At 44.4% G+C, this 26120-nt stretch overlaps 1 protein-coding gene across 3 annotated transcripts in view; it reads right to left on the minus strand.

Moving 5' to 3' along the window:
• The window catches only part of AHRR (aryl hydrocarbon receptor repressor), a 459962-nt gene extending 434121 nt beyond the window's left edge, over nucleotides 1-25841 (minus strand). For 2 of the 3 annotated variants that reach the window (XM_088442311.1, XM_088442309.1), the window contains exons 1-4: nucleotides 25790-25841; nucleotides 16568-16682; nucleotides 1617-1868; nucleotides 242-314 (exon numbers count right to left, since the gene is read on the minus strand). In XM_088442311.1, the coding sequence (XP_088298437.1) occupies nucleotides 242-303 (62 nt within the window). In that variant the 5' untranslated portion in view covers nucleotides 304-314; nucleotides 1617-1868; nucleotides 16568-16682; nucleotides 25790-25841. Of the gene's footprint in view, nucleotides 1-241; nucleotides 315-1616; nucleotides 1873-16567; nucleotides 16683-25789 lie in introns of those variants that run through there. The other variant, XM_088442310.1, reaches the window with a different exon arrangement.
• Nucleotides 25842-26120: the final 279 nt, after the last annotated feature.

The raw sequence follows: 26120 nt of genomic DNA on the forward strand, positions 1-26120 counted from the left end.
TCCATTCAATAGTACAGTAACAGTAATCATGAATATCAATTAATGTGCCTGTGTTTTTAATCACCTCACAAAAAATAGATATGACCTGCATATATAAGGCACGTAAAATATATTTACCAAGTTATATCGAGTATGGATCTTTACACTTTTTTATAATATTGTCTACAATGAGAACATTTGTTTTAAACTAGGAGTCAAAGTTTAAAGCACTATAAATAAATGCACAATGTAAATACTTAACTGTTTTTGTACTGGTTTTCTTCTTTTTCTCCCCGCATACATGCATTCTCCAGGAGGAATCATTGTGATCTGACCTGAAGCAAGATAATAAAAAGCAACAGGTGCATTTAAAGACACATCTAGACCGTCATCTAACACTCAGGCAGTGGGAGTGAGCATATAAAATGTTGTAATTCAATATCTTCCAAAGCAGTGTTGTGATGAAGAAGTAAGTGCTGTGAGTGACACAACCACAGGGTGAGCAATCAGAGAGATGTATATGATGCTTCTGAGAGGACTCTCACCCTGTCACTGCAGCTCACAATTCTAATACTGCTGCCAAAACATATGCAAGTCAATGGAAACAATCTTAGCACAGTAATAAAGGTACGCAAAACTAGGTTTCTACAAAAAACTAAGTAAACATATGGATCAATGATGAGATACATTTCACCACATATCGCTTGAAAGTTTCCATATGACAGCAAAAAGAAAAAGAAGTTTAGGAAAGAAAGTGGGATCGGGCATCACCAATTAAATGCAAATAAAAACTGTAAAAATCATAAATGTGTGTGTGCGTGTGTGTATGTATGTGTGTGTATATGTGTGTGTGTGCGTGTGAATCTATGTGTATGTGTGTGTATATGTATGTGTGTGTGTATGTATGTATGTGTGCGTGTGAATGTATGTGTGTGTGTGTGTATGTATGTGTGTATGTATGTGTATGTGTGTGTGTGCGTGTGTGTGAAGGGGGGTGAGGGTGCAGTTGCAGAAGCTTCTATAAAGTGCATACTTGCATATTAAGAGTGACATTACTGTTAAAATAAACCAAAGTAAATTGTTAAGCACCGGATTTCAGCAAACTTCATATTGCACAACAATGTTTGTACATTATTAATAGCAAGTTGAGGCTTAAAGAGAAATACAACTTTTCAACAATATAGCAATAACTTGATTGGAATCCTGCCCCCTAGAATTAACAGGTTAAAGATAAAGGACAACATGCTAGTTACTATGAAGAAAATGCTAAATAACAATACAAATAAAAAGGTATTATATACCACTGACAACTGAATCTACAGCATCTAGTTCCAGGTTCACCTGTAACACCTGCTACTTACTGTACTCACAGACTTATAGGGAACCTCCTGTACAGGAGAGGAGGGAAAGGTGAAGTTGCATAAAGATAATGGAAGGACCACATTAAACTAATCACAAGTAACTCATTACTTGAATCTAAATAATAACAATATTAAGGGCGGAGAGTTGTATAGAACTTTCCATAATTCTAACTTTTCTAAGAATAATAAATGTTTCGATGCCAGTTACCGCACATCTATTTACTGTACTATTACAAGCATGTCACTGAGATGTGTGAAAAGAGACAGAAGACTTACCCTGGTCACTGACACAAGTTACAGAGTCCCAGACCTAAGAGATGAGGAGATACATCCAGGAGTGTTTGATGTAAGCCCAGCTTTGGTGACAGAGGGGACAGGAGACCCAGGGTCTGTACCACTTTGGCAGCCTGGATTTGCCAGATGGTCCACTACATATGTAACTGGAATAGAGACCACAGAGCTGCAGGAACACTGGCGTCCCTTCCGCACGTTGTAACGAGACCCTCTCACTTCCTTACCATTCAGGTGCTGAGCAAGAAAGAGAATGACAAGAACAGACTCTTCTTCTTACAGGGAGTAAAGAGATGTTTGTGAAAGATTATTGTGAGACGCCACCTAGTGACCATGATGTGGGTACTACACATTAACATTCAACTTGGAGTAGAAATATATTGGCGCATATAGCGTTTAATGTAGCGTACTTTATTCAGGTATATACATTATTATGATCATTTTATTTTCAATCCATTATAAATCTACCAGCAAAATATGATCCCATCCGATCCATTCCTAGCGTCTTATTTCTGTAACATTTGGCACTGCAGGGAGTCTACTCCTAAAATAAAGGTTTCTTATTCTAAATTCCCTGTGAAACTATTTTTCTCTACATTGGTAGATAAGGAGATAATAGTGGAGTTATGCTGATTTAGGACAGTGATCTCCCAGGCAATAGTGATCTCCCAGGCGATAGGCGCCTCTCGGACGTCTCTGAGGTGGAACTGGTCCTTTGCTTGCCCAATGCCCTGTTATATGCACAGAACGATCGGCGGATTCTATGGGATTCTTTGGGCCTCTGAAATGTCTGGAAACTTTCGAGAATTGCAATATTTGATTTGCTTAAAAAATCTGCATTGTTCTATTCCTTTTATAGGAAAAATAGTGAGTGGAAAAACAACTCACTGGGCACTTGACAGTTATTAAAAGGATCCGATAATCACAATGACCTTCATATACATGAATGGAATCATGCCTGGCACGTCTTTGTCCTGAGATTGGTAGTGAATTTAGATAAAAGAGCTATTACATCCCCTGCTTGTCCCTAGGAGGACATCACAGCCGGGACAGAGCGCACCTCAGTCAGAGCTATTACATCCCCTGCTTGTCCCTAGGAGGACATCACAGCCGGGACAGAGCGCACCTCAGTCAGAGCTATTACATCCCCTGCTTGTCCCTAGGAGGACATCACAGCCGGGACAGAGCGCACCTCAGTCAGAGCTATTACATCCCCTGCTTGTCCCTAGGAGGACATCACAGCCGGGACAGAGCGCACCTCAGTCAGAGCTATTACATCCCCTGCTTGTCCCTAGGAGGACATCACAGCCGGGACAGAGCGCACCTCAGTCAGAGCTATTACATCCCCTGCTTGTCCCTAGGAGGACATCACAGCCGGGACAGAGCGCACCTCAGTCAGAGCTATTACATCCCCTGCTTGTCCCTATGAGGACATCACAGCCGGGACAGAGCGCACCTCAGTCAGAGCTATTACTTCACCTAGGAGAAGTGATCACGGGCTTAGCTGTGCGCACTGTGGGAATGAATGTAAAACGTGTTATGAAATTTATTTTAAACAAATTCCGGATATTTTAAACAAATAAATCCGGGATAGCATAGACTGGGGAAGAAACGCACTTTAATTCAGATAAAATAAAACTAAATTACAGGCTATAGCTGGGATTGTATCTGAAGGTGTACAGAGATTTACTTTTCATTTGCAGGTGATTAAGCTATTACTCATGAAATGTGTGGAAGCATTTGTAATAATGTAACAACTGACATGAGCCCTCCATAAGTGCTGGTACTGTACAGTCAGAGCTTTGTACTCATGAAATTCTGATCTGAGAGAAAATAAATCTGATCTTACAGCGCAGGCTGTCACCTATTTCTGCACATACAGTACGTGCTATTTCAATATACTGTCGTACTTTCTTTTCATGCTTTTCTGAAACCTTTACTAATACATTCTTTTCCAGCATTTTTCTGTGTTTTTTGTGTACTGTATTTATTTAATCAGGAATAGTTATGTATTTTTTTACCCATAGATTGCTCTGTGCATTGGGTACAACTGTATCCACAGAACAGCTTTGTGTCTTGATTGAACAGCACCAATTAACACCACAGCCACCATTTTCAGGTTGGGTTGTGACTTCAGTCATACTTTATTTGTTTATTGGTTACATTTGCTGTGTGTTTGTATCAGCAGTTACTTGCACGCAGATATTGTTTCTTTAAACTTACATTAATTCAGTCATTATTTGAGTAATTAAGTCATTATTCTGCTATTATAACACTGGTCAACAACAATTTTGTCCCAAGGGTTTTCATGGATTTTATAAGTATACTAGACATTAGATGTTGACTATAATTCTTAATTTTCTTGTGAGCCCTGTTTATTTTCCTCATTTAGAACAATTATGGGATAAAAAAAAATCTATATACATTTTTAATTTTGAGGAGCATTTGCAGAATTGATAACATTTCTTCCAAGAAGATATGATTGTGTTTTATAAAGATGGTAATTCAGTTACGGGGGCTCTTAGTTATGAACACAATGTGGCCGAGCAGCACTTGTACATTGACTCCTCAAAATTCAGCTTAGAAGCCGTCCTTCTTCATAACAGAAATACATTTCCTTCCGTACAGTATATATTGCACATGCTGCAAACATGAAAGTGTCATACAATAACATGAAGTTGCTTTTAGACATGGTTCAGTATCAGAACTATAAGTGGAATATCTGTGGAGATCTAAAGGTCACTGCACTCTGCTAGTTTCAGCCAGGTTACACCAAGAACTGTTGTTTTTTTATGTGAGTGGAACAGTAGGGACATACAAATTCACTACACTAAAGCTGGGTACACACGTAAAGATTTTCTGTCCAATCATCCAACTAGTTGATTGGTTGGATTGAAAATCTGGTAATGTATGGGAGTAAATGATGATCAGCAATTTACTCCTAAATGCCAGAAAACAGATGAAAATGGTCATTCAGACAAGTTTGTTAAATGTTTGATCTAAACAATTTGTTCAAACAACAGTTTTTGTCCATTTTCTGGCATTTGGGAGCAAATTGCTGATTGTCATTTGCTTTCATACCTTACCAGATTTTCATTCCAACCAATCAACTAGTTGGATGGTTGGACAGAAAATCTTTACGTGTGCAACCAGCCTTAGAAAGATTGGCCAAATCTTACCTTACTTGCTCCAGGAAAGAAAAATGTTGGGGGCATTAGTCTGCACATCCTAAATTTAAACATAATATGAGGTGCTACCATGCTGAGACTTGTAGTACCATGGAGAAAAAATGAAATGCTGGTGCACACTATAAGCACTATGAATACTGATGGTCAAAATAACTTAGATAAACTCTACAATTTAGATGGAGTACTATATAAGTCAGGTTCTTAGTATGTGTTTGTGCAAAAATCCAAAAAGTCAAGGTGAACCCCATCAGATGGGACCCTAACATCCCTAATACTAACAAATTAGATTAATGTATCTAGGACTTACCTGTAATAATGCCCATTGTAATATGTAGACATAAATGTAAGAACCAGTGTGATTAAAGTCACCTAAGGGCAGGTGGGAGGGGTCCTAATTCCAAGTAGAATGAGTCTCAACCTTTAAGTGTACATCATATATACAAATTTAGAGTAAGGGTGGGGAGCTTAGACTGCACACCCTAGTTTAAAAAAAATATAAGAGGTGCTACCATGCTGAGACTTGTAGTACCATGCAGGAAAATTTAAATGCAGATGCACACTCTAAGCACTAAATGAAAATTGTTGTGAACAGGTCACTGATAAAGTGTGCCTTCCTCCACATTAAGCGTATACTTACGAAAAACTTTGTTAAAGTGATGGTTAAAACGCAATCTGGATTCACAAAAAGTTTCCCCAGATCATTGACGCCAAGATTAAAGAAGGCAATTTTGTAGGCCCTCAGATCAGAATATTGTTAGATCGAACTTTTGGGGGAATCACAAAGCCAAAAACTATTCTGAAGGTGTGTGTGACCTTCATACAGTATGTCTTACAAAGCAATGGCGTGCAAAAAGTAATTAATGATTAATTTCTTGGACTCTCACTTTGACTTTAAAAAAAAAACATGTGTGTAGTGAGCAACTAACACAGTGGGGCCCATTTATCAATGATCACTTTTGCAATGCGATCAGGGCATGCCAGTAACGCCCCTGATCGCATTGCAAAAAGCAATCCTATCGGCCGGATGTATCATCTGGGACATGCAGGGACACGGGCTCCATCCCTGCGATGTCTCTGGAGAGCTGCCGGCCAGTGCAGGGGGTGCTGTGCATGCGCAGTCCCGGGACTGCACATGCACATCCGCCATAGGTGGGGAGGGTTCCGGCGGATCCCTCCGCTGGCTCATAGTGCGCGGTGTAGCCCATAGGCTACAATGGCCAACGTCATCTTCAGATGGCATTAACTGCCGGGCCAATATCTGGAATGCATCACATTCCGGATATTGGTAAATTTGCCAGCATTGCATCCCCCTATAGAAATCTATGGGGCATGCGGCTGTCAGCGGTAATGGAGGGATCACAGCAGGTATCGGAGATACCTGCTTCGGTCCCTCCTTAATACATACGGGGGATACTTAGTATTTGAGGTAAACCCCTTTTGGGGATTATACCTCAAATACACTTTGATAAATAGGTCCCAGTGAGCGTTGTGTCTGGACTTTTCTAACACGGAAAAGTGTTACCAAGGCAGAAGGTGCCCCAATTTGCTGGCTGACTACTGCTGACTGAGAAACATTCTTGAGGCAAAGTACAGCAGAAAATCAAACAAAGCTACTTTTTATAAGTTTGTCTTTTTGATCCGATTTTATGTATGTAAACATATAGATTCATAAAAAAAAAAAAGAAATGCATCTCACTCAAAAAGCTTACCTGATAGGAAATTTCACAAACACATTTGAATTCAGCACTAAAAATACTTTTCATCCTTCGAATATGGAAAAATAATGTTCTTGTTCCCCACGTAGCCACATCATGGATACAAGTGAGTGAACCAGTTTCAGGGACATCTCTGCTTTGCCAAGCCTTGGCAATACCTCCATCATATTTATTGGGCACATTTATCAATGATATTTTGTGGGATATACCCCAAATGCATCTCCAATATGTAAGTAGGGTAAACTGCAGTAGATATCTTCAATATATCATCTGTCCCTCTGTTTACTTTCGCAATAGCAGCCCCCATAGAATTCTAAGGGGACGGCTTAACTGGCAAATTTACCAAGCTCTGGCAGTTAAAACCATCTTCAGATGGCATTGGCCATTGTAGCCCACGAGATTCAGAATTTCCATTTTTTGCCCGCTTGAGCATGAGGCGACGGACAGAGTTGACTGTTGATGTATAAATAAATGTTAATAAATAAATGATTTCTTACTCCATGCTCTCCTCTTGCAATATATTTGGTAGAGGTTTTTCTTAGTCATATCTATTCATGACAATGTTTCCTCTGAATTCCATATTGCTAAGAATGACAAAGTTTTAGGACTCTGGAGCTCATTCAGACCCACTCGCAAGATGCGATCGCTCGCTGGCAAAAAGGGGCCGGATATTTAAATTAAGAGCTTGCACTGCATTGCGCAAGGACGCACTATGTTTTAGCGAGCTACGGCAAAGTGCGCTCGCATATGTCTGAAGACGCCCTCTTGCCACTCGCAACACACGACATCTCCGGGAAATGAAGGATTAATCGGGACCACTGTGAGCCATCGGAGCTGCTCGCAGCCCTTGGGGTTGCCTTAGCTTGCCACAAGCACAGCGATCAGCGCTGGCTGAAATACATGCAGGTGACATGTACAATGACGCTACTTTGCTAATTATGCACACTCTTTAAACGGCGTTTTGGCGGCCAGACACATCTGCGTTCACACATCCACTCCCCCATTCACAAGCACCTTTCCCTGTTACCACCCACAAACGGCACTATCTGTCACTCAAAGCAATGACCTGATAGTGGCTTACGAGCTACCAAAATTAGATCGCAACGAATGGCTTGCGTACGCGCACTGCGAATTATACGCATGTGCAGATGGGCGAAAATCGCTCAGAGCGAGCGATCGCGCCTTAGCGAGCGTGTCTGAATCAGGTCCTCTATTTCTAAAATCTCAAAAAGCCCTACCTCTTTCATTTTGCTGAAAACAAGGTTTATTCCTATTTATTAAAGGCCAGCAGTGACTATCTCCAAGTATTGCCAGCAATAACTATCACTGGGGGTCTCTGGTGAAGTTTTCCTCATGCTTAGCATTGGGAAATCTATATAACAAGGAAGCAGTGATAATGTCACCCAGACACTATCGCTATCATGGGACGGACATGAATAAAATTCATTTTTTTCTTAAAATTATTTTATCCCTCGATAAATGTAAATAATAATAATATATGTGTATTTATATACACAGTCGAGTCACATTATTATGACCACCAGCTAATAGCCAGAGTAACCGCCGTATGCAGTGCGGACAGCAGCTAGATGGACTCGGAGTGACTCAATAAGGTGCTGGTAAGTTAGCACAGGTATCTGGAGCCATGCTGACTGCAGTGCATCCCACAGCTGCTGGGGGTGTGTGGTGGAGTATCCATAGAGCAAACACAATGATCGAAGCGATCCCACAGATGCTCAATTGGAGTCAAGTCCGGAGAATTAGGGGGCCAGGGAAGTACTTGGAAGTCTTGGTCGTGCTCGCCGACGTCAAATGTAGGAGGTGGTCCTAATAATGTGACTCAACTGTGTATATAGGCATGTGTATAAGAAAATATATATATGTACATACCTGTAAAAAAAATTTTTAATATATACTGTATATATATATATTTAAAATATTTTTTTTTTCATTTATTGAATATGTAACCATAAGCCTGAGTCCGGGCTTTCAGTGCAGTGTTCATCATATGTGAACTGGCAAAAACAGCAGAGGGAGTGATTAAGATTGGCCTGTGAAGTAAGAGTCCTGTCACTGCTGTCAGCCAATATCACCAGTGAGATGTGTATTATTCAGCTGTTCTGATATTATTAAGTGAAAAAATTGATTACTTATTCCAAAGCATGTTCCAAAGTATAAAAGTTTTTTTGTTATTGCCCTGTATTTAGAAATAAACTTCTTATTTGTCTTTGAAGCTATTCCAATTTTTTATTTTACTGTGCACAGTTATATAAAACTTATTGAAATGTATTTCGTTCAATATTAAAGTTTTGAGTTTTGGGTGTAAGGGTGTTGTTGTGGCTCGGTGGCCATACTGGATGGCAGCGTTTCCCTTCAGCTCCATGGTGGCCTCCCATTTATTCATCCTCATTAGGGCTTCGTTACCACCACCACCAGATTTGTGCTCATTACTGTATCCCCTATAGGAGGATTCTCTTAACTTCCTCCTCGGTTGCACATTCCCCACCTGCTGAAGAGCCACCCACTGCAGCCAACGCTGCTCTGTACCATGTGTACCTCCTCCCAACTCTTCCTAAGTGGCTTGTGTAGCCTGCCACACCTCTGTTATAGGGATTGATGTATCAAGCAGTGAAAAGAGTGGATAAGTGGACCAGTGGAGAAGTTCTCCTTAGCAACCAAACAGCTTTGAGGTAGCATTTATCAAGTATGCTTTATACTGAAATCATACTGTAGGTAGATGGTGATTTGTTGCTATGGACAACTTCTCTACTGGTCCACTTCTCCATTCTTTTCAATGCTGGATACATCAATCCCACATGCACTTCACTCCATCCATCGCAGTGGAAGTCTAACTCCAGCATGTTATGTTCTGGGTTGTTTGTGGACCCGGGGTGGTAGCAGGAGCGATCACAGAAGTGGTTTTGAATAAAAAACTAGGTTTTTTAATATGTGCTTGAGTAGACATAAACTATGGCAGTAAATAAAAGTCCAGGAATATATAAATGTGCACAAGAGTTCTGTGGTGGGAGCAATGGGTTAATGTCCAAGTAGAAACAATTAGAGCTGTCCAGGTGTGCAGGTAGTGAGACTGAAAATGATCAAGCAGGTATGCAGGTAGTGATGTAGGAAATAATAAGCCAGGTATGCAGGTAGTGAACTAAGGCAAATGAGCAGGATGTCAGCAGGCTCAGGCACTCAGGTATGGGCAAGGGTGATGGAGGAAGCGGGGTAGTCCAACAGAAGCTAGGAGCTGACAGGCAGACAGTGAATTCACAGGAACAGGATAAGCACAGAGAACTCCCTCTCAGCTAGGCTGAGATACACGTTGCACTGGCAATGCAAGGGAGCTCTGAACTCCCTTAAATCCCCAGTGCTCAGCCGTGACTGGTCAGAGAGGAGCATGTGACACAACAGGATAGGGCAACTAAGTCACCTGACCGGAGACAAGATGGAGGCGCCCATGCCAGAATGGAACAGAAGCACCACCAGGCCTAACCAGACCAGAGTGACAGTATGCCCACATGGAACCACACACAGCCAATGCTCCCCACCAGGCACCAGTGCCACCGCCAGACGCCTCTCGCCATAGCGTCCTCACAGGTATTACCCATCGACTACCATGCTGAGAAACCCTGGTCGTGACAGTACCCCCCCTTTATGGGTGGCCTCAGGACACCTTCTAGGCTTTACAGGGTGAGCCAAGTGAACTTGTTGACAGGACTGGAAGTGTGGACAGCCTCAGCTTTGGCCCAACAGGAACAGGAACTGGAAACTGAAAACCCCTCCTGGGGTACGAGACTTGAGGCCCCTTCCTGGGGTGCTAGATTTGAAATCCCCTCCTGGGGAACAAAACTTGAAACATCCTCTTGAGGTATGGGGCTGAAAACCCCATCCTGGGGCTGGACACTCAGAAATTCCTTAAGGGGCTGAGACTCTGGAGACCTCCTTTGATGTTGAGACCTTAGAGACATCCTCTGGGGTTGAGGCTTTGGAGTCACCCCTCCTGGGGCTACAAAGGACTTCCCAACAGGCGGTTGTAGTTGTATAGCTGTCAAAACTTTTGCCCCAAGCATGGGTGTATTCCGTAGTGTTTCTAGACCGCTATCAGGGGATAATGACCGTGACAAGGCATCAGTCTTCGGAAGGCAAGACACTTGACATTCCACACTCCATGACTGAACCTGCATAGTGTTCCAATCAATTCTGGGGTTGTGCTTACACAGCCATGGGTATCCGAGTATAACTTCATGGGAAGTCTTGGGTATAATGAAGAAACTGATGTGTTCAACATGGAGGTCTCCAACATGAACTATAACAGGTTGAGTTCTCTTAGACACAGTTCCATTACAAAGAGATTTACCATCAATAGAGGTCCAGGAGACAGAATGATCCAAGGTCTTGCAGGGAATTTGTAATTTATCTGCCAACCGAGATGACATGAAATTCCCCGCTGCCCCGGAGTCCAAAAGGGCAGACACAAACACAGGGCTAGAATTAATGTCTAAGGCTATGGACAACACAGAGTCAATACGTTTAGAGGACGGAAGAATTGCTCCTAGCTGAGTGCACCCAGAACTAGCTAGAAACGGGACGCTCCCCGGCTTGCGGGTACAGGAAGCCACCAGGCGGCCCGAGTCTCCACAGTATAGACAAAGGTTCTCTTTAAAGCGTCTCTGTCGTTCTTCATTAGAGAGACGGGTATGATTTACCTGCATGGGTTCTTCCTCGGAAAGGGAGGGAGTGGGACGGGTAGGGGAAGGGAAACGCTTAGCTCTGTGTTTTTCATCTTGGCGCTCTCTAAAGCGTATATCAACTTTATTACAAAGGGAAATGAGATCACTAAGACTAGAGGGTAATTCACGAGTCACTAGATCATCCTTTAAACGATCTGATAGACCTTGCCAAAAGGCCAATGTCAAGGCTTCTTCATTCCACTTGAGTTCAGATGCCAAAGTCTGAAACTGAATGACGTACTGGCTGACAGGACGGGTCCCTTGTTTTAACTTCACAATACTGGAGGAAGCAGAGGAAGTTCTTCCAGGCTCGTCAAAAATCATCCTGAATGTTGCTAGGAACTCTGGGTAATTGTCCAGAAGCGGATCTGAATGCTCCCAGAGCAGAGAAACCCATTCTAGGGCGGAGCCGGATAACAAGGACACAATGTAAGCCACTTTGGTTCTAGGAGCAGGAAAATTAGAGGGTTGCAAAGTAAAGTGCACATCGCACTGATTGAGAAATCCACGACACAGTTTTGGAGCACCATCAAACTTATCAGGTGTGGGAAGATGCAAACGAGGAGTAGATACAGATGAAGAAATCACAGGAGTGGGGACAGGAGTAGCTGCAAGCACACTAGGAGCCGTTGAAGTAGCTTGTACAGTATCCAGGTGGTGAGCAATGTCTTGCACAAACTGTGCCATCTGTCGCTGTATAGTCTCCACACTTTCCAAGCGAGTTGCTATGCTCTGAATTAAATTCTGTTGTTTAGTCATCTCCTGCAGGAACCGAGTCACTTGGTGCTGCATAGCCTCCAGGCCTTCCAAACGGCCAGCAATACTTCGGAAAAAATCTGCTCCAGACTCCTGTTCCGTGGCCGGATCCATGGGGCCAGTGCAAAACTGTTATGTTCTGGGCTGTTTGTGGACCTGGGGTGGTAGCAGGAGTGATCACAGAAGCGGGTTTGAATAAAAAACTAGGTTTTTTAATATGTGCTTGAGTAGACATAAACTATGGCAGTAAATAAAAGTCCAGGAATATATAAATGTGCACAAGAGTTCTGTGGTGGGAGCAATGGGTTAATGTCCAAGTAGAAAAAATTAGAGCTGTCCAGGTAGTGAGACTGAAAATGATCAAGCAGGTATGCAGGTAGTGATGCAGGAAATAATAAGCCAGGTATGCAGGTAGTGAACTAAGGCAAATGAGCAGGATGTCAGCAGGCTCAGGCACTTAGGTATGGGCAAGGGTGATGGAGGAAGCGGGGTAGTCCAGCGGAAGCTAGGAGCTGACAGGCAGACAGCGAATTCACAGGAACAGGATAAGCACAGAGAACTCCCTCTCAGCTAGGCTGAGATACACGTTGCACTGGCAATGCAAGGGAGCTCTGAACTCCCTTAAATCCCCAGAGCTCAGCCATGAGTGGTCAGAGAGGAGCATGTGACACAACAGGATAGGGCAACTAAGTCACCTGACCGGAGACAAGATGGCGGCGCCCATGCCAGAACGGAACAGAAGCACCACCAGGCGTAACCAGACCAGAGTGACAGTATGCCCACATGGAACCACGCACAGCCAATGCTCCCCGCCAGGCACCAGTGCCACCGCCAGACGTCCCTCGCCATATCGTCCTCACAGGTATTACCCGTCGACTACCATGCTGAGAAACCCTGGTCGTGACACAGCAGCATCTCGGTCCCACACAGTAACGTAGCCAGTGGTGTGTGCTAAGGAATCTGCTGCTCCCACTGCCTAAATCCTGTTGAAAACAGCACGTATTTGTGCTCTCAGAAGTGCTGCCATTGCTGACTTGTGTAATATACAGGTGTAATGTGAACGGATGCCCCTATTTCCATTGCACTTTTAAAAAGTTGTTTCCTGAAATGCCGCAGTGTGATAGCCTGCCCCATGCTCTGGACGACCTGGCTTGGTGAAACCCTTTGGGTTATTTCAGACACAACGGCTTTGCCGGACAGAAAAAAAAGTCAGGTTTTTTTTACAGTGCAACGGTTTTGTGCCATGTGTAATGTTAATGCTGTGTGTTTTTCAATCTCTTTTGAATCTTTAAAACTGAAGGCTGTGCACGGCAGTTGTCCTTGTAATTCACAGTTGTAACACGGTGACTGTGCCGTTTTCGTGTAGTCTGAAAGCATGCATGCATTTCTCCGTTTGACTACAAACACTCCATGGAAAAAAAAAATGATTATTTTTTCCATCCGGACAAAACCGTTGTGTCTGGAATAGCCCTCTTGATATTCTGGGGTGGAGACAAGAGCCAGAAGTTGACTCTACAGACACTAGAATAGCAATGGGTTTGTATACTGGGCATATTACGGGAAGATTGGTTGCCTTGTCTGGTTATATCTTGTGGCAGCTTTCAGGGCCTCTACCATGAGAATGAGTTTGTGTTGCTGTATGAGGTGCTGGAGAGAAAAATAGCTGCCGGAAATGTACAGCTCTTCCAGGGTTCCTGTGCCTGCCTGGTGAGTGTGTGCTGGGCTGTCATGTTATAATATAAAGTACAGATCGGCTTACTACGTTTACCTGCTTTACTAACAGCAATTGCTGGGAGTCAGTGGTAACCGCATGTTCTTTATGTGTATGATGCAGAGTTTTGGTGTGTCTAACTTGAGAAAAGGATGCATGTCTGTGTATTAGGGCCCAGATACTTCCTATTTTTCTGAGTCTGTTATTATGTTTCTCTAAATGAAAGACTTTTGCAACTCCGTCCTTGCAATTATGGTCATGCAGCAGGAGACATCACGTCTCCTGCATGTATCCGAGCTGCATTGTACAACGCAGCACCAGATAATCTGCGGGAACAGTGGCTGGCTAAGTGACCCATGGGGTCACGCAAGCCGGCTGCCGCAGATGAGAGAAAGAGGCTAGGAAATCTCCGTCAGCCGACAGATCCTTGTCTCTTCCCTCCCCCCAACGGTGGTGACACGCCTCCGTTTCGGGAACCGGGGGCTGTCACCACACCCTCCGCTCACAAATGGCACCAGACTGTCAATCAATGACAGTATGCTGCCAGTCTGCGCGTGAGATTGCAGAACCGTTCTGCACATGTATATAACATTGTAATATAACATAATTATACAGTCAGGTGCATAAATATTGGGACATTGACAGAATTTTCATATTTTGACCTCTATTCACCACCACAATGGCTTTGAAATGAAACAAACAAGATGTGCTTTAACTGCAGACTTTCAGATTTAATTTGAGGGTAATTACATCCAAATCGGGTGAACGAGTAGGAATTACAACGGTTTCTATATGTGCCTCCCACTTTTTAAGGGGCCAAAAGTAATGGGACAAACTAAACAATCCTAAATTTAACTTTCACTTTTTGATACTTTGTTGCAAATCCTTTGCAGGAAATTACAGCCTGAAGTCTGGAACGCATAGATGTCACCAGACGCTGGGTTTCATCCCTGGTGATGCTCTGTCAGGCCTCTACTGCAAATGTCTTCAGTTCCAACTTGTTCTTGGGGCATTTTCCCTTCAGTTTTGTCTTCATCAAGTGAAATGCATGCTCAATCGGATTCTGGTCAGGGGATTGACTTGGCCATTGCATAACATTCCACTAGCCTTAAAAAACTCTTTGGTTGCTTTTGCAGTATGCTTCAGGTCATTGTCCATATGCACTGTGAAGCGCCGTCCAATGAGTTCTGAAGCATTTGACTGAATATGAGCATATAATATTGCCCGAAACACTTCAGAATTCATTCTGAAGCTTTTGTCAGTAGTCACATCATCAATAAATACAAGGGAACCAGTTCCAATGGCAGCCATACATGCCCACGCTGTGACACTACCACCACCATGCTTCACTAATGAGGTGGTATGTTTTGGATCATGAGCACTTCCTTTCCTTCTCCATACACTTCTCTTCCCATCACTCTGGTACAAGTTGATATTTGTCTCATCTGTCCATAGGATGTTGTTCTAGGCTTTTTTAGATGTTGTTTGGCAAACTCTAATCTGGTCTTCCTGTTTTTGTGGCTCACCAATGGTTTACATCTTGTGATGAACCCTCTATATTCACTCTTGTGAAGTCTTCTCTTGATTGTTGACTTTGACCTCCTGGGGAGTGTTCTTGATTTGGCCAACTGTTGTGAAGGGATTTTTCTTCACCAGGGAAATAATTCTTCTGTCATCCACCACAGTTGTTTTCCGTAGTCTTCTGGGTCTTTTAGTGTTGCTGAGCTCTCCAGTGCGTTCTTTCTTTTTAAGAATGTTCCAAACAGTTGATTTGGCCACACCTAATGTTTTTGCTATCTCTCTGATGGGTTTGTTTTGATTTTTCAGCCTAATGATGGCTTGCTTCACTGATAATGACAGCTCTTTGGATCTCATATTGAGAGTCGCCAGCACCTGATTCCAAATGCAAATGTCACACCTAGAATCAACGCCAGACCTTTTACCTGCTTAATTGATAATGAAATAACGAGGGAATAGCCCACACCTGTCCATGAAATAGCTTTTGAGTTGATAGTCCCATTACTTTTGGCCCCTTAAAAAGTGGGAGGCACATATAGAAACCGTTGTAATTCCTACACCGTTCACCTGATTTGGATGTAATTACCCTCAAATTAAATCTGAAAGTCTGCAGTTAAAGCACATCTTGTTTGTTTCATTTCAAAGCCATTGTGGTGGTGAATAGAGGCCAAAATATGAAACTTCTGTCAATGTCCCAATATTTATGCACCTGACTGTACTATGCATTGGTCTCTGATACAGTATTACTCCTTTATTTAAAAAAGTTATTTATCACTGTTATACATTGTTGTCAGCCACATTATTAAATAATTAACATTGTTATTTCTCAGGGTTATTTGATGCAGTATTATATAGCTATTTAAACTGTTCATGGTAATACTGTACATTGCTGTCTGATGCAGTATTGAAAAACATATAATATTGTTATGTTTCATGGTAATACATGGTTATCTGCCACAGTATTACTTCCCTCTTTAGTATTATTATTTATCATGGTTATACATTCGTATTGCTGCAGTACTAAGTATGTTGACAGCACTGTTATGTATCCCAGTTATCAGGGGCGGATTGGGAATTGAAAGTGGCCCTGGAAAAATCTGTGAAAGTGGCTCTCAGTGTGCGCCGAAAAAGTGGGTGTGGCCTCGTGAAAAGTGGTGTGGTCTAGTGCAAAACACCATGCCCACAAGCCACTCCCCCTGTTTCAGTCATAGTCATACTGGGGGCATGCCTACCGCTCCAGGAGCTGATGGGTATGCCCACAGTCCCTCTCTCCAGTGACTAAGAACATCAAGCATGTGAATGAGTATTTTCTTACCTATATGATTTCTCTGCAACGGGGAATCTCTGAAGAAATTGATCCTCCCTGGACAGGCAGTGTCTTGAGTTGGTATATGCTATTCATGCACGAGATCCCATGGTCTGGAAGCCATCTGTATGTGTCCCAATAAAACCAATGTTATTATCATGCAACAGAGGTTCAACCAGATAATAAATGTGGGTTTCCCATATCAAACAATTTTATATTAATAAAATATATTTTTTCCTTTGGTTCCATTTACATCAGAATATGGCTACATTAGAATTGTTATCTTACTGAAGATTAATGTGCCCCAGTGTTTTCTTCTAATAGTATCAGCGTTCCTACCGTCCTATATGTGTGTCTCCAGCACCACCGCCTTGGTGTGTCTCCAACCTATCCCCTCTCGTGTGTTTATTCAGCGCTATCACCCTGCACCTCTCCAGTGCCACCCCCAATTCACTCCGGCACCATCCACCCACAGTGCCATCCTCCTGTGTCTCCCGAGCGCCATCATCCTGCGTCTCCTCAGTGGCATCCTCCTGCCCTAGCACAGAATAGCCCTTCTTTCTCACACACAGATCATCTCCCCTAAGCACAGAATATCCTCCCTCCCCACAGACAGATCAAACCCCCTCGTCTCCACAGACAGATCATCATTTCCCCCGCCCTTAGTATAGCAGACCCCCCCTCCCCCAGACAGATCATCTCCCCCACCCCTAATGTAGCAGACCCCCATCCCCAGACAGATCATCATCTCCCCCGCCCTTAGTATAGCAGACTCCCACTCCCCCAGACAGATCATCTCCCCCACCCCTAAGTTAGCAGACCCCCATCCCCAGACAGATCATCTCCCCAGCCCTTAGTATAGCAGACCCCCCTCCCCCAGACAGATCATCTCCCCCACCCCTAGAAAAGCAGACCCCCCTTCCCAGACAGATCATCTCCTCCGCCCTTAGTATAGCAGACCCCCCTCCCCCAGACAGATCATCATCTCCCCCGCCCCTAATACAGCAGACCCCCCTCCCCCACAGACAGATCATCTCCACCCCTAGTATATCAGACACCCCCTCCTCCACAGACAGATTATCACCCCCTAGACTGCAGCCAAACCCGATTGTCTCCTCTCCACTCTGCCCCCTCCCCAGGCTGTGAAATGAAACTTAAACATGACACTTCACAGCCTGGGGAGGGGAGAGTGGAGAGGATGTGATCAGGCTGACTGCTCTAACCGGCCCCCCATCCCCGCAGCAACTTACCCTCACCGCGGCCACACTGTCATCTGCGGTCCCACGCCACTTCACCTCACTCCTCCTTGTTGACGCCGACTATACACTTTGTGGGGCTTTCACAGGCTGCTGGCCTCTCTTCTCGCGAGAGAGGCTCAGGCACGCGGCCAGGCAGTACTGATAGGCAACCGGGCTCCTTGTGTAAAACACACAGGAGCCGGCTTAGTGATGCAAATCGGGGGGCGGGGCCTCAAATTACAAGCGGCCCCACAACCAATCGGCCCACCGGGATTTTCCCCGCAAAATGTAATGCCCAATCCGCCCCTGCACAGTTATATTTAGTTATCTCCAGCAGTATTATGTCTCCATTTCACATTGTTATATATTACGGTAATACATGTGTTTCAGTATTATGCCCTAATTCAAAATTAGTTTGTACTACAGTTATACATTGTTAGCTGCAGTTGCATATATGTATGTTATGTACCATATTTATCTATTGCTATGAAACAGTATGATGCCCCTATAGCATTGCTAAGCATCATGGTTATACATTGTGTGGCAGTATCACCAAAGATGGCAACAGTGAGCCATGGATTCTAAGTAGGGCTGGAGAGATCCAGCCACACAGGGAAGAAAAGACAGGTGTTAGCTCACCTAATGGCTGCCCTTTGCACAGAGCCCAGGTGGGGCTGGAGCAGTCAGACAGTCCAGGTGAGACTGCAATTGGAGACCAGGGTGTGCTGGGAAGCCACTGGTGGCTAGGAAGCCGGGGTTCAGACCTACAGGAGGTAAGGAGAACCCTAAAATTCTAAAAGACTGTGAAGTTGAGAATGCAACTGTGAGCCTATTGCAGCCAGCCAGCCAGCCACCTAAAGACCAGGACGGAGCCTATGTCAGGACAGCTGACAATTGAGAAGCCAGAGGCTAAGCCAGGCCAGGCTAATTAGCCCAGTGTTAGTCTGCAGGAAGCAGAGTTTTAGACTGACTTTTTGGACTTATTTTGCAGACTAGCTGCCCATGGTTAGTCAGGGGCGAAGAAGTGAGTGCCCTGAATGGGGACTAGGCGCTTGTTATTTTATTTCTATGCGGACAGTAAAGCACATTTCTTTTATTTATTACCTAAAAGGTTATGTGTGGACCCTGATTCAAGCACCTAATACTGCACCACTGACACTATACCAAGATAATTACCACAAATATTACAATTGCTATCCATCAGAGATCTCCCATCTCACACCACTGGCAGCTGGATTTGTTACCCAGAAGCCTCCCCAATACACGCATCTCCTCATCCGGTACTGTGTGCATGCTGGACCTGCCTTGGACACGCTGCACATACCCTGGAGGCTCTGCTGACAGCAGACTTCCCCCCATGCAGTCACCAAGCAGTTGGAGCTGTGAGTACAGGCAAATCTCACCCTTGACCTTATGACTATCTCTAGGGCTGCAGGTGAGCCTATTTCCACTTCATCCTAAGGACCTGGAAGTGACTTGAGTGCAGTTCCATGGACATAAAGGCCACCAAAAGAAGAAATTTGTCTCCTTGTGGGCTTGCTACACTTTGGGCTCGGTGGCTCACTTGAATCGCCACAGGTTTATATTCCCCCTCTATGTCCACGTGGATAGGAAGGAATGACGTTGTACAGTAACTGATGGCTTCAGGGTCCGCTCGGTTAAGGTTATCTAGATGCTACCCTAGAGCTGCACTGCTATACTAGAAGACCCCAAGGGATTATTTCTAGTAGTCCCTATCAGAGCCATAACTAGACTTTTTGAGCATTGGCGCTCCCCCCCCACATAATTTTTCAAATAGGGATGAAAAAGGGCCCTGGCCTCATGGGGAAAGGCCAGGGAAGAGATAGGGGAGGCCAGGAGATGCTTGGGATAAAAGAAGAGGAAGCTACAAGTGAGATTGATAATAGACAGAATATTGATTTGCCCAGACAGTGCCCCCTGCCCTGCAGTGCCCTATGCCATGGCACAGGTCTCACCACCCTAGTTACAGCCCTGGTCTCCATGCACTACCACAGCTGTTGAGGCTGGGGATCCTCATGTTTTGCCTCTTTAAAGATTCCACAAGGAATGTCTGCTGCTAACTTCAGCAATATAACTCTGGGTGTTGTGAGAACATTCATCTCTGGGGACTGTTTCTCTATTTACAATACTGTGTGTATGGCACTTCCAGGCTTGCAAGAGCTAGTTTATTTTCTGATACCACAGTGCCACCTAGTGACGACAGTGGGAACTTTTGGTTGTCTATTAAGCTGTACTTCTTCTGAACATGCAGGCCTGATTCACTACGGATCGCAACTGCGATTACGCACGACGTTCAACTGTGATAGTATGCTAATCCATTGTGATCGCAATGCCATCATAGCACTACATAGGGACGTCCACCTTACCTTACTCACATCCGTAATGTTTAGCAAGACTGCAAAACCATCTGTACAATTGAGTACTATCGCAGCCTCACACACACTTGCACAAACCCTAACCTTACTCAGAAATTGCTAACCTCATCGCACGCTATGAGACCTCAGGCTGTTTAGTGCATTGCAGTGGATAATTTATGCACGCCCCTGCAACGGCATTGAAACGCACTGGCATGTCTGTGTTTCTCCGACCACCCCCCATCACCACCCAAAAACGGCACTTCCTGTCAATCCCTCTGCGATGGGTCGGCATATCGCAGTGGCTAGTTTGCGCACTGTGATGCATACGCAGATTGCAACAATCGGCCGATTGCTTGCATAATTGATGAATCAGGCCTCTAGTCACCATTGTTCCTGACCTACAGCTTATACAGTCAGGTCCATAAATATTGGGACATTGACAGAATTTTCAGATTTTGGCCTCTATTCACCACCACAATGGTTTTGAGATGAAACAAGCAAGATGTGCTTTAATTGCAGACTTTCAGATTTAATTTGAGGGTAATTACATCCAAATCAGGTGAACGGTGTAGGAATTACAACAGTTTCAATATGTGCCTCCCACTTTTTAAGGGGCCAAAAGTAATGGGACTATCAACTCAAAAGCTATTTCATGGACAGGTGTGGGCTATTCCCTCATTATTTCATTATCAATTAAGCAGGTAAAAGGTCTGGAGTTGATTCTAGGTGTGACATTTGCATTTGGAATCAGTTGCTGTCAACTCTCAATATGAGATCCAAAGAGCTGTCACTATCAGTGAAGCAAGCCATCATTAGGCTGAAAAATCAAAACAAACCCATCAGAGAGATAGCAAAAATATTAGGTGTGGCCAAATCAACTGTTTGGAACATTCTTAAAAAGAAAGAACACATCGGAGAGCTCAGCAACACCAAAAGACCCGGAAGACCACGGAAAACAACTGTGGTGGATGACAAAAGAATTATTTCCCTGGTGAAGAAAAACCCCTTCACAACAGTTGGCCAAATCAAGAACACTCTCCAGGAGGTAGATGTATATGTGTCAAAGTCAACAATCAAGAGAAGACTTCACAAGAGTGAATATAGAGGGTTCATCACAAGATGCAAACCATTGGTGAGCCAAAAAAACAGGAAGACCAGATTAGAGTTTGCCAAACAACATCTAAAAAAGCCATTACAGTTCTGGAACAACATCATATGGACAGATGAGACAAAGATCAACTTGTACCAGAGTGATGGGAAGAGAAGGGAAGGAACTGTTCATGACCCAAAACATACCACCTCATCAGTGAAGCATGGTGGTGGTAGTGTCATGGCGTGGGCATGTATGGCTGCCAATGGAACTGGTTCCCTTGTATTTATTGATGATGTGACTGCTGACAAAAGCAGCAGAATGAATTCTGAAGTGTTTCAGGCAAAATTATATGCTCATATTCAGTCAAATGCTTCAGAACTCATTGGACAGTGCTTCACAGTGCAGATGGACAATGACCTGAAGCATACTGCAAAAGCAACCAAAGAGTTTTTTAAGGCTAAAAAGTGGAATGTTTTGCAATGGCCAAGTAAATTCCCTGACCTGAATCCGATTGAGCATGCATTTCACTTGATGAAGACAAAACTGAAGGGAAAATGCCCCAAGAACAAGCAGGAACTGAAGACATTTGCAGTAGAGGCCTGGCAGAGCATCACCAGGGATGAAACCCAGCGTCTGGTGATGTCTATGCATTCCAGACTTCAGGTTGTAATTGCCTGCAAAGGATTTGCAACAAAGTATTAAAAAGTGAAAGTTAGATTTAGGATTGTTTAGTTTGTCCCATTACTTTTGGCCCCTTTAAAAGTGGGAGGCACATATAGAAACCGTTGTAATTCCTACACCGTTCACCTGATTTGGATGTAATTACCCTCAAATTAAATCTGAAAGTCTGCAGTTAAATCACATCTTGTTTGTTTCATTTCAAAGCCATTGTGGTGGTGAATAGAGGACAAAATATGAAAATTCTGTCAATGTCCCAATATTTATGGACCTGACTGTATTTTTCACAGTGGATATTATGCAGGTTCCTGGAATTTCTTTAAGCATGGCTGCTTCCCATCTGTAGATGCACTCCTAAACCTCATTATTCCGAACCCAGGGCTTACTGCCGTCTCTGTGGGTATCGTATTCACATTGACCAGTTTTGTACATTTTATATTTTTCATGCACTCTGCTCTGCAACTAGAGCTAAAAAAGAAGGGACACAAGATATTACTCAATACTTCCTTCGTCAAAGCAAACAGACCACTTCCCCATCCCCTTCACATACTTCCCCTTCCTCCGTGATGCATCAAACATCGACACCAGCCACCAGGGGCGATATACACACTCTTCAGGCTCTCGTTGTGGATCTCAAGGATCCATTTAGATCAGGCCCCCACACCTGGTGCCAATAGGGGCCGATGATGGGGCAAGACTACCACGTGTTATAAAACATACCCTCCTCTGTGCATTGCCTACAACAGGAACGAGTGGTAGTTGGACAGCACCAAGTACCATCTACAGCAGCGTTTTTCAACCACTGTGCCGTGGCACACTAGTGTGCCGTGAGCGGTTGTCAAGTGTGCCATGGTGGTCAGCTCAGCGTGCTTGTACTGTAGTGGGTTTTATTCCTGAGACCATTGTAGTGTGTTTTATTCCTGAGGAGGCCAATGTAGTGTGTTTTATTTCTGTGGAGGCCTATGTAGTGTGTGTTATTCCTGTGGAGGCAAATATGTGTGTATATTTTCATGTGGGAGCCAGTATTTGTTTTTTCATTGGTCACTCCACATAGCCGGATAGTATGCCTTGGCAGATTTAAACTCTTGTGTAGTGTGCCTCGAGTTGAAAATCACTGATCTAGAGTAACCTTTATAGCAGGTTTCTTGTATGGCAACACTAATCTAAGTTTTGGCCTTTCAAGAGCTAATGGTGGACCATCCCTTGTCAACAATCAGGATGGTAAAGTCAGCCTCCCAAGCCAATTCATGGGGTTCCCAATCAGGTGGAGCTGGGGCTTAAATGAAATGATATAACGCCAAAATGTTATCCTTGCATCCAACTGACTATATGCAAAGACGTTCTAATGTGGACAAAAACCATGGGGTACTGGAAGTGGACTGAGAATTAACAAGACTAATAGTAATGGGATCGAAGATCTGCAAATGAGGTTGGAGCAAATTGACCATTCACTTGTCAAAATCTATCAATCTGCAGACATTGCCAAAATGAGGCCATAGTTACACTACATCCTGGAGAAAATAAAGGATGAGTCCAAATTGGAGATATGGGTGAGGTGCTAACTCGCGTGTCGTGCAAAGTTTATTCTACACCAATCAACAGTAGGGATGGAATAAGCCAAGGCTGGTCTGAGAGGCTTAGTAAGTCATATGATCTGCAGCCAGGAGGACTGGCCGCGGATTGGCCCACTGGGTCATTTCCTGCTGGGCCAGGACCCGTGCTTTACACTGTGGCCATGCCCCCCCCCAATGCCTTACCGATTCATATAACTGTGGCTGCCGTGAAGGAGGCTCATTCAAGCCGGAGCAGCGGCCGGTGATAACGCAAAGGCGCTGACTGTGTGACGCGGCCACCCACAAAGCAACTGATCCAGCGGCAGCCAGGGAGAGAGGGGGCCGGGCATCACACATATCGAGGGCTGGGGCCGGACTTGTCAGACATTAATTCACCTGGTTGGCCCCTCCCTAGGGACTAGCCAACCTATCACCTTGCTCAGAGTGGGCTGCACGGATTAGCTCTCCTCTTCCTGCTCCTCGGCTGAGTCACTGCCTGTGGCTGTGCCTCCTCTGCGTTCCCTCCTCACCACACTGACTGTCCTGGCTCCCTGCTTTTCACAGGACAGGAGGACAAGGTACGAAGAAACTGTATTTACAATTTACATGCACATCAACATGTAAATTCTGGAGCTCATGTGGCTGAAACATGCAAACACTTAAAGGACCCATGTGTTACTAGCCTTACAGAACCATTAGATATAAAATAATAAAAACAGCTAAATTACATTCTAACATGTACTGTATATGTAAAAGTTTCCATACCATGAGATGTCTGATTTTACATTCACATATTATGTGCAGTGTAATGTACTATCCTCAGCCATTGCCTGTAAAAGGTGGGTAAAAAACTGCTTAGTGGGCCTGATTCAGCAGAGGACGCGATACCGATATTTACGAAGAACGACCAATTGTTTACTTTTTGCATGCCCAAATGCCGCATTGCACATGCAGTTATTGCAAAGCAATTATGTTCGCACAGAGGATCTATTCACAAAGTGAGTGACAGATTGTCAGCATTTGGGGGAGGTAACGGGGGAGGGGGTGATCAGAAAAATGCAGGCCTGGCTGACCGTTTGAACTCCGTTTTATGGGCGTGCATATATTAGCCATTGCGACTGCATTCAGAGTAAGAGAGCTCTCTGCATGTCAGGAGAGCTGCAGTGTTTGCGACTGGTCAGACTTGCCTTAAATCCTGCGTGTATGCCTGATGTGCGTTGATAGTACCGATGTTTATGCTGTTGCACACCGTTGTACGGATATGAGAAGGCAGCAGTAGGCGTCCCTATGCTCGGCTGTGCTTTGGAAGGTATTAGCATAGTTTAGTAACTGTGATCTGTGAGAGAATGCAGGTGCCTGTTGATGTTATTAGTAGTTCTGTTATATAATTTACCTTGTACTTTATGTTTGGTGGACACTTAAGCATACCTCCCAACTGTCCCGCATTCAGCAGGACAGTCCCGTTTTCTGGGACTGTCCCGCTGTCCCGCCCGTGGGCCACAGTGTCCCGCGGTTGGGGGGGAAGTTGGGGAAAGCATACACCGCTGCTCTGCATAGCAGAGCAGCAGGAATGCAGAGCGAGAAAAGATGCTGTGTGCATGCACACAGCATCTATTCACAGCACAGGGGGAAGCCCGGGGGCAGCCCAGCATCTCGGAGATGCTGGGCACACCCCTTAGTAATGTAAATGGGGGCGTGTCACATCACGCCCCCTTTTCTGGCGAACGCAAGTCCCGACTCCCCAGGGGAAAAAGTTTGGAGGTATGCTTAAGTAGCATTCACGAACACAATTGGAAAACAACAATTACCTGTCAGTGTAAGACTCAGAAAGTCTTCTCAGGTTTACCACATCCGTAACCTGGTACATAAGACAATAAAAGGTACACAAGTAGCTAGCATAGGACCTTTGTACATAGACATACATTCTATTTCAGGACTCCAATCCCTTCCTCCGGTATATATGCCAAATTACCTAAATGAAGCGTTCTTGTGCTGGCAATCTGAAAGGCTGGGTATGCGATCCACTGCACGACATATAGTTCTGACATGCATCTGAGATCGCATAGTGTGTACCCCCATTTTCGCATGCCGGGTCGTTCATGACATCGTCCCATCTGCTGTGGGATGATGCAATGAATGACACCATGCTGCTAAATGCAGCATGGAATGACACATTGCGCTGTATGGGTTGCGCAATGTATTGTTCTCCCTTTTCATTAAGCTGACTTTGCCATCACATTATTGGTACCTTTCCGGGTTTAATGGTGCGACCGATGGTGGCGTATACTCACAAAAGCATGATTGCAGTGTTTGTAGACACTGAAAGTGTTGATCTCAGTCCTTGCACATTCAGACATACGGTGTACCCCAGGGAAGGGCTTTGCAGCGGCACTAGCATGAAGTCCCAGACGCCACTGCAACAAAAGATGCAAGGATGAACGTGACTACCTCCGACTCAGGCCCTATGGGGAAGAAGTATCCCACCCCCCCCTCTACAGACCATGCCCTCAACAAACCACACCTCTATTAGGGCTGCTTTCAGAAACTTCCTGGGCTGGTTTTCCATTCTAATCCGTCCCTGGGCTGGGGTGACTCCTGTCTGCTTTACACGCGGGGCAGGAC

Source organism: Taudactylus pleione, unplaced genomic scaffold (assembly GCF_031769625.1).
Source record: "Taudactylus pleione unplaced genomic scaffold, aTauple2 ptg000309l, whole genome shotgun sequence".
Classification (NCBI taxonomy): Eukaryota; Metazoa; Chordata; class Amphibia; order Anura; family Myobatrachidae; genus Taudactylus; species Taudactylus pleione.